The following is a 10,000-nucleotide window of genomic DNA, read 5'->3' as shown; positions in this document are numbered from 1 at the left end:
CAGGACAGGATCTTCTTGGGAATTTGTCCTCGCCAACCAACTGTGTTCCTTCTCAACAAGACTTGTCTTAACCCCAGTGGCTGCTCAGCATTTGTCGCTTTATAGGCAATAATTACACGTTAAATACTCTTTTAAATAATCTTTTGATTGGTTTTATTCATAGAACGTTAGTTATATACAATCTATGGTTTTGCTGTAATCAGTGACATTTTTTAATTTTGTCTTCTCTTGATGTTTATAGATTGTGTACACACGCATGTTTCACCTTGCACTGCATTCACCTTGTCTAACAGAAAGAAGTATGTTTTAAGATGCCAGACGCACCAGTCCAGCTGTGGCCTAACGGTAGGGCACTGGTTACTACACAGGCGACCCGGGTTCGATTATGGCCTAAGTCATTTGGCGAACCTTCCCCGTCTCTCTCTCCCTGCTCATTTCCTGTCCCTCAGTAACTGTCTTTTCACAATAAAGGCATAAAAAACCCAAAAATATCACAAAAAAAGATATGTGACACATAGAGGTTAGATCTCCTCTAGACCCTAGTGCTTAGCATGCACAAGGCAAGCCACACAAGTACATTGATCCCCAATTTGTCGATGCTGTTGAGGAAATCCAATAGTAATCAGCTAGCTGCTCCCTACAGATGCTGACCCTGAAGGAATCCATAAAGACCTTCTCTGACTGAAGCACTTCCTTAGCTGCGTCCCTTGCAGCAGTGATTACCAACCACATACCACAAGGGGTTACGCCAGCGAGCACACTGCAGGGGGTACGTGGAAAAATTTAATAATAACGAAATGTAGACCTACGAAGTGTAGTCAGGAGTACAGAAGTTATTGAGCTTGAGTGAGGGGGTACATGACAAAATGACATACAAGTGCACTGTGTAGGATGGTGGACAGTGTAGTTATTGCAACAACGTTGTTATGTTACAAGGTTATGTTACATTTGTTAAAAAGCAGTCTTTGACTTAATGTAGCCTACTCATTGTAGCCCCAGCATAGCGGTTGATCGTTTTTTTGGGTTTTTTTCGAGGTGCAGCACATATTCTCCAGATACGCGCTGGTGAAAAACAACCTTGAAAAAAAAATTGGGTCAAGACGATATCTTTGATGGTGTGAAAACGGGAGTACATGTAGGCTACGGTATGAGTGTGAGTGAGGTGACACATGAGGGTGGCTGGTGGCTGTGGGACACCACCCGTACAGTATCTAGTGTATGTGAGGGCTGACAACAGCAGGAGGCCACCATCATTTCTCACAGTAAGACAAGCACCACTACTGCTTACGCATCTCTCTCTTCCTCTGTTCATGTCTTCTGTTACACTGGTTTCTTTTTCTTTCTCTTGTTTGTGAGGTTCTATGTTGGATTTTGCTGTTATATGAGTGCAAAAAAAGGATTCTACGTGTGCGGACTTCTCACTCTGAAAACTACTACTACTACTACTACTACCTTTCCCTGGGATGTGCACAATCCTCTCCTTCAACTGTTATATGAGTGCAGCCTATGTCTTCGGCACACTTGGGTGATTTGGTCACCGCCCCCTACCTACCTGTCAGGTGTTCTTTGAACGTTTTTTTAAGCACCACATACCCAGGTTTGCCATATTGACTCTGAATAAGACTTGACAACTTTGAAACGTTAGTCTTGGCACTTGGCCCAATAAAACTTTTTCTTTCCCGTGACGCACCAGATTGTGAAGTACAGCAGCGCGGAGGATATCTTCTTTTTCTACTGCTTACTCATCTGTCTCTTCCTGTGCTCATGTCTTCTGTTAAACAAGTGGTTCTCAATGGTTGTAAGATGCCCGAGGGGAGCCTTGAGAAGGAGGCAGCTGGGGGGGGGGGGGCAGTTGCGTATGAGGGGCCGTTAGTATATTTGGGTTATTATGAGCTCAAGGGGGTGTTGGACAGCTTGTGATGAGCTCATAGGGGGCTCTGTTAAAAAAAGAACCACTGTGCTACACCTATCATGGAGGCCAGAGACTACAGTGCCAGTTGTCTCTCTGAGAAGAACAGAGAGGGGGTACATGACAAAATCTCTCTCTCTGCCTGACCTTGTATTATTGTGTTGTGTTGAGCGTATGACTGCTAGGTTTCTCCTAACTGTCAGCAGCTATGCATGTAGCCAGCCACTCGTTAATGTAAACGTCACTTTATAGTCTGGCAGTAGGCATATTTACTTTAGCTTGTTCATGTCACTTGTTCAGGTAAGCGAAGATGACTGGCTCTTGGCTGAAATCAGATTACATCCTCATTCCTCCATGCTGATGGGAAAGAAAACTCTCGGCATCACTGTCAGTTTTGGACAGGAAAAGAATAAAGGAAAGGAAGGGAAAAAATAAAAAAGAACAGCTCACACGATTTACAAAACTATTATAAAGGAGGCTGTTTTAATTGCCAGGCTATAGGGGAACACAGGGGAACTGATATGTTAAACCCCTTAATGCACGTCGTACCATCTAAGGCCCACTGTAATAGTCATTGAAAGGTTAATTACCACAGTACTACTAAACTATGACATAACACAGGGCCTTAAGTAATGCACTAGGACTCCTTCACTGCCATTCTGGTAACAACAAATTTATAACGCTGTGTTTTAACGGGTTAACCCCTTAAGACACGGCTTTATAAATTAGCTGTTACCAGCATGGCAATGACCAAGTCGTAATGTATTACTAAAGGCCCCTTGCACTGTGATAGTAGTGTAGTGCTATTGTAGTTCACTTTCAATGTCTATTACAGCGTGCCTCAGGAGGTACGGCGTGCATTAAGGGGCTACAAGCTATTGTTGCTGTTGTGATAGATCGATTGGCAGGCACAGGAAGAGGTAGAGGAAGAGGAGGAGGAGAAGAAACAGGATAGCAGGATACGTGATAGCCTACATTTGGCTAAGTACGGCGTGTGTGCCTGTACTTTCCTGGAGTTTTACAGTCCAGATAAGACTCAAAATCAACACAGCGCTCTGGCGGTGGGCCCCTCGTCTCCTCCCCGTGTGAGTTAGAAGACACTGCATGCACACACTGGGAGTGTGTGTGTGTGGCGGCGGGTGGTAGAGGAAGAGGGACAGACCCGGGGACAGACTCTGTGTGTGTGTGTGTGTGTGTGTGTGTGTGCGAGAGAGAGAGAGAGAGAGAGAGAGAGAGAGAGAGAGAGAGAGAGAGAGAGAGAGAGAGTGTGTGTGTGACAGAGAGAGAGAGAGAGAGAGAGAGAGAGAGAGAAAGTGTGCATGTGTGTCAGCAGTGTCTTATTGCCTATGTCCAGGCCGGTTCCTTTACCCCAGTGCGGCCTCAACTGACACTGAGATTCATCCCAAACCCCCTCACATACACGCACGCACACGCACACGCACACGCACACACACACACACACGCACACACACACCTATACATGCTGATGTAGGCACCCTAGATGACCCTGAGCCTGTATCTGTAAGCAAGCACTTGTGTGTGTTCCCGCCACCATGATGACTGCCCAGACTTATCACTATGTCATCCTCAGGGACAAGTCTAATACACTGTGTGTGTGTGTGTGTGTGTGTGTGTGTGTGTGTGTGTGTGTGTGTGTGTGTGTGTGTGTGTGTGTGTGTGTGTGTGTGTGTGTGTGTGTGTGTGTGTGTGTGTGTGTGTGTGTGTGTGTCGGACTAATACCTCGGGCGCCCTTTATATTTACACCTTAAATATTGGCACAAAACTCAGATCTGCAGTCTGTCAGCTTCCGCTCATCGCCACTGTTATCTAAATATCAAACCGCCTCCGTTTCTTTTTTTCATTGATAACATCAACTATATACATGGATTAACTTGCTGTTTTTACATGGCTGAACACCTCAATATAAACTACCTCAAAAACATGGTGAGGGGATTCTGAGCCGCGCGTCTCAAGCTTGTGGAACAGTGGGTCAAGTGGATAAAGGGGTTCACGCGGCACCTGTTTACCATGTTGTTTATGTGCGTCTGGCTATTCACAACTCCACTTAAAGAGAAACTTGTCATATACCTACTTGCCATACATATTTAAGCATAAGGAGCCAGGGAGTTACTTTTCACAGGATAATAACTTGGAACCGGTATTTCGATATGATTACGTTTGGAAAGTTTGTTTGCTGAAAGAGGACAACATTACATCTGCAAAGTACTGTGAGAGTTTTCAGAACAGACCATAATGAATCACCATGTACTCTTAAATGACAGGTGATTAGCTTTCCATTGCCGTAACAAAGCGCAGTTTGTTTTGCTTGTCTTCCAGACAAATAAAGACTCACCTTGTACGAGTGGAGGTGATGCCAAGACATGTCGTCCTCCTCGGACGCGTAATCCACAAGTACTTGACTTTTACTCTTTTTGAACATTTTCGCCGTTGTTCTGCCGCTGCTCTTTTTCTGTCCGTCGCTGAAATCCGAATGCAGCTCAGAATAGTGCGAATTTCGAAACCCTTCGTGTTTCCTGACTTTTGGCAACGACCTTGCCCGTTAAGGAGGAGTAGAGCTGGGCGACTTGGAGGAGAGATCGCAGGGCAGCACTGACCGAACCAAACGGGAGCTCACTCCTCAGGATTACTCCACTCGGTCTTGGACCTTCTCCATAAACGCTACAAATCGTCCTCCTTCGGTGCAAGGGAGAGGAAGCTAGGAGAACACGGAGATCTGAGTGACGCTGGCTTCTGCTTTTGGGCACTTTAGTAACTGTCCTAGAAGGCACTGACTGGCCGCAGCACCTGGACCCCCAACGGCACTCTCCACCCTCATCCTACAGCCGACAGCTCCTCCTCCCATGTAGTTCTAGCGCTCCACGCTTTTAGGAGAACCTCTGTTGACTGTTGATCTATGCGTTATGAATTAGGCTACAGTCATACACTATATCAGTTCACGATGCACAGGTGTACCCAGAGTAAATTGATACCACATAGCCATTACATTACAACTGAATGGCATTTTGCTATTATTACAGTGTATCTGTAGTCTAGATATAACCAGAAGTTATAGGCCATGGAAAACGAATGTCTGGATACTAAATTGGTAAAACCGAGATGCGTAATGAACAAACGTTTAGTCATTACGCACACCTTTTATAGGTCATTAAAAGTATCCACTGACTTCTCAGTGTGTGGAAATGAACACAAAACTGGATATCTTCGTGGAAGGAAAGGGTGTGTGCATGTGCGCAGTGTGCCATCCGCTGTGGGAAAATATGTTAAGGAGCAAGGCATAACTTATCATACATTTCCCCGAGACAAGAGGACTGTAACTCACCCACCAAAAGATGCCACTAGAGGGCAGTCGGTGAACACACACTGACTGGCATCTGTTGGGAGATGTGTGTGTAGTGTAGAGTCTAGTCACCCTGGCTATCGCCAGACTATCATCACAAGTATAGTCTGGGAACAAGTATTCATTTTATTGGGGAGGTCAGTCTAAGCTATTTAAAATAGGTCAACTATTTAAAGGTTGATGGAAGGCTGGTTTTGTGTCTGGTGTTAAGATGGTGGTTCTATGAACAAACAAGTTGAAGGAGAGGATTGTTCACATCCTGCCATGAAATAGGCTAATAAAATACAACAAAAAGGATTTTAAGTGTGCTGACTTCTCACTCACTAAAATCTATGAACAAACAAGCCTCCATTTTATTGTAAGCCTAATAGTACATCTTGTCCTTCCTCCTGTTTTATCATTCTCAAACACAGGTGAAGATTTCAGCGAAGATCCATTCTTTCCCTCAGATTGGCACAAGCGCACAAGGCAGCCTGGGAAGAGCCTAGTCCAGTGGTTTTACACTTGATATTGAATCATCATAACTAAGTGCCTATGTCTGGAAAGCCTCATGTTTGGAAGATCTGACCCAATATGCCACCCAGAATCTGGTACAGGCCATGGTCATCTCTCTCCTTGATGACTGCAACTCCCTCTTGACTGGTCTTCAACCTTGTGCAATAAGACCCTTGCAAGTGGTCCTGAACCCAGCATCACATCTGATGCTCACCCAACCCAAAAGGGCGCATGTCACACCACCGCATGTCCGCTTTAATTAAACACAAGGCCCCTAACCCTTGCCTCGAAGCTACTCAATGGTGTAGTCTCCTTTTTTGTAGTGGGTATACTGTATATTTGAGCATTTTTTGAAGTAGGTATACTATCCATATCTGTGCTATTCAAAATAATGGAGTTATCAATTTTAAGTGCACCTGCGTTCTACGTAGACTACACCACTGAAACTACTGCTCTGACTTACCTGAGGGCTATGCTAAATATGTTCCTTCCAGTGTGCTGCATGCCCCCAGTAGAATACAACAATACAATACAATACAATACAATACAATACAACAAAATACAATACAATACAATACAACAAAATACAATACAATACAACACGTGTTTATATAGTGCGGTATCACAACTATGAAAATGAATTCAAAGCTCTTTCCTTTCACAATACACATACACATTCCCACAGTCACACACCAGCTCTGGAGGCTGCCGCACGGCGCCAATTGTCCAGGTGTCCAGTTCACGTGAGAAAGTGCACACACTTGCACAGTACCAAGCGTTTAGCCTCTCCCTCATACTCACAAAAAAGGCGATCCCTATCCAAACTGTTTTCTGTCATTGTCCCTCAATAGTGGAATAAGCTACACGTGGCTACAAGAGCAGGGTCATCCCTCTACACCAGTGGTTCCCAACCTATGGGTCGGGACCCAACTTATGGGTCGCCAAAGATCCACAGGGGGTCGCAGAGCCCTCTTGATTTTAAGGGGTTTCATTTGAAATATACATATAGCCCATGATGATTAGCCTAGATGACAATGCATTTAACTAATACGTGCATAGAAGCAGCAAATTGTAAGTGCTACATTAAACATGTATTCTATATTTGACCAAAGACAAATTGAGGAATAAAATAACTAAAATTAGTTTTCCCAGGAAACAGAGGGCATCTTGTGACTCCGTCTCGTGCGGGCGCTCGCGTGGTTGGGTCACCAAAGCTTACAATAGTAAAAACATGGGTCCCCTTAAGAAAAAGGTTGGGAACGACTGCTCTACACCTCCAAGAAGCTTGTGAAGACTCATCTCTTCCGAAAGAGCTTCCTTGCATAACAAAACTAACTCTGCTCATCTAATAGGCACTAATCTAATAGGCACTAACTTGCACTATACACTTCATGGCCTCCACTATTTATACTATATTACCCTACTGCTCTCTGTTCTAAATTAATTGAATACTGCTGCACTCTGTATTGTCCCCACACTCTGTACTTGTTTGAATGTCCTCTTTTGCCTCTTTTCCACAGCAGGTTTTCTGGTAGGCCTACAGCTCTACAAAACTCGATTCGGCCGCCACTTTTTGCTTTACCATTGAGCTGTGTCGTGCCTCTGCGAAAAGCAAAAAGTGGCGGCCGAATCACGCTGTGTTGAGCTGTAGGCCTACTAGAAAACCTGCAGTGGAAAAGAGGCATTTGTAAGTTGCTTTGGTTAAAAGCGTCTGCTAAATGTAATGTTAATGTCTCTCGACAAACTCTGTCGTCTGCATATGACCAGCTGTTCACACAGTATAAAACGATGCCTTTGGTAACTGCAGGGAGTGCTGGAAACTGTGTACTGTGATGGCAGGGGGGCATATTTGTATAGCTGTTGTTGCTGAGCATCTAACATACATGATGTCCATGTTTGTCATAAAGGGTCACACTGACATTTATGTTGTTGGTACAAACGAAGCACGAACGGTTTTTAAGGTTACATGCCACCATTCTGACATACAGCCATGCTGACACTGACGATTAATTGTCGGAATGGTGGTATCTATTTTTTTCCAACAATATATTACTGCAAACTACATAGTAAAAAACTGAAATGGATCATCACATTAAATTACTGGGGGATTAGGTCTACTTTTAGTGTGTAGGTTTTCAAAAGGTTATGTCACTTTCTACAGCCAATGTCATCATCATGGCCACGGAATGCTGCGTTTAGAATAGTGCCTAGTCATCCGTTGTCATCCTTAGCCATGGTCATGCTCTCCTCGCCTCTCCTTGATGAGATTGTGACTCTTTAGTTTCTGCACCATGACTGGATTAACGCACAGGTTAGATAACGCTATGGGCCCCCACCTGCCTGGGGGCCCCTGGTTGACCAATGGGAGGGTGTCAATAATTGTGAAAAGCTGCAGTATCATAACAACATTGCTATGACATTACTGAGTGCCTTAAGAAACAGATTAAGACTTCGTCATTACAATTTTGGTGACAAGGTGACAACATAGGCTCAGCGCAAATGAGTTAATCCAGCCCTGGTCAACAGCACAGGGTCAGAGGCCTCAGGACAGACCAAGAGACCTCCTACAGGTCACCTGCAAACTGCAACCTTCCTTAAAGACTTGTACCCACCACCAGCCTGGTTATATGATCAGTTCCAGGTGATCTTGTCATTATTCTTGGACCATGTCTCAATGGTTAGAGCACTGGCCTTTAGATCAGAGGGTTGCGGGTTCAAATCCCACCCTTACCAGCAATCAATGGCTGAAGTGCCATTGAGCAAGGCACCTAATCCCACATTTCTCCAGGGACTAACCAATACCATGTCCCTAAATAACTGTAAGTCGCTTTGGATAAAAGTGTCAGCTAAGTGTAATGTAATGTATGTAATGTAATGTCGGAAAAGAGTTCCAGATGGATGGAACCATTGGCAGGTCTCAAAATGGCCTTGCTGTTCTGATACCGTCACCACCATTACATAACGCTTGTCAGTGACTATGATGAATGCATGGTTAATATTAGAGACGGATTGGACTTCACCATAATTTTACCTCAGCGGTGCCCTCCTTAATCTTTAATACTCCTGCCTCTCAGTCATTCTTTCTTCCTCCCCCTGGCCGCTATTCGCCTTTATTGAGTCTTCTCTTTAACTCCTTAAGATCTTGGCTCAGCTGCGCTTTGTAGACTTTTATGTGCTTCAGTTGTTTCGTCTGGCTGTTCTCCTCTCCCTGAACTCCTTTATATCCGAGCAGTTTATGAGACCTGTTACTTTCATGCCAAGAAATGGTTTGCAAGAAAGTTCTTATTTGTTTTGCTTTTGAGGTACACTGTTGTATTTTCTCCCTTTTAAGTCTCTCCCTTTCACTCTCTCTCTCTCTCTCTCTCTCTGTTTCTCCCTCTTTCTTCCTCATCTATCGGTCTCTGTCTCTGTCTCTGTCTCTGTCTCTGTCTCTGTGTGTGTGTCTCTCTCTCTCTCTCTCTCTCTCTCTCTCTCTCTCTCTCTCTCTCTCTCTCTCTCTCTCTCTCTCTCTCTCTCTCTCTCTCTCTCTCTCTCTCTCTCTCTCTCCATGGCTCTCAGTAACAATGCAGGTATTTGTGTGGCTGTTTGTAAAACTGTGTCCTGCTGGGCCGCACTGCTTGGCTTGTTAACACACTCTTTTAGGGCAGCTTAGAGGAGGAGGTGGAATGCAGCAGGGAATACAAATAGTGACCTCGGCCAGGTCGTAGAGGGCACAAAAAATGAGGGTGAAAGAAGAGGAGAGAGAGAGAGAGAGAGAGAGAGAGAGAGAGAGAGAGAGAGAGAGAGAGAGAGAGAGAGAGAGAGAGAGAGAGAGAGAGAGAGAGAGAGAGAGAGAGAGAGAGAGAGAGAGAGAGAGAGAGAGAGAGAGATGCAGGGGTATATGAAAGAGGGAGGAGGGGATTGAAAGGAAGTAGGTTTGGATGGGAAGGGGATGTTGGGAGAAAGAACAACTAGGCCACATGAAAGCCAAAAATACTCCAGCAACGTCTGTTGTTCCTGGATGTGTTTTTAAAAAATGATTAGCAACTGTTTAATTATTCCCAGAGACAGAACTAGATTAATATGTAGCCCCTTTGATCTACAAAAGGGAATTAGAAGCTTTGAAAGAACAAGCCAAACACCCTCTGAGTTTCCTTTTTGAAAGAGTTCTGACTACAAAGTACTGTGTGACTACCACAGGGCCCTCTGTGTAAGATTCCCCTACCTGGCAGGGACTAGAACTGGCAATAGGGTCCCCA

At 44.6% G+C, this 10,000-nt stretch overlaps 1 protein-coding gene across 1 annotated transcript in view; it reads right to left on the bottom strand.

The window, feature by feature from the left end:
• The window catches only part of si:ch211-225h24.2 (uncharacterized protein LOC564539 homolog), a 30,374-nt gene extending 25,652 nt beyond the window's left edge, over nucleotides 1–4,722 (bottom strand). The window contains exon 1 of the mRNA XM_063223466.1: nucleotides 4,263–4,722. Within this exon, the coding sequence (XP_063079536.1) occupies nucleotides 4,263–4,349 (87 nt within the window). The 5' untranslated portion in view covers nucleotides 4,350–4,722. The remainder of the gene's footprint in view (nucleotides 1–4,262) is intronic.
• Nucleotides 4,723–10,000: the final 5,278 nt, after the last annotated feature.

This window comes from Engraulis encrasicolus, chromosome 18, assembly GCF_034702125.1.
Source record: "Engraulis encrasicolus isolate BLACKSEA-1 chromosome 18, IST_EnEncr_1.0, whole genome shotgun sequence".
Lineage (NCBI taxonomy): Eukaryota > Metazoa > Chordata > Actinopteri > Clupeiformes > Engraulidae > Engraulis > Engraulis encrasicolus.
Note: the sequence above shows the minus strand (reverse complement) of the source record. Positions and strands in the feature narration are given on the sequence as shown.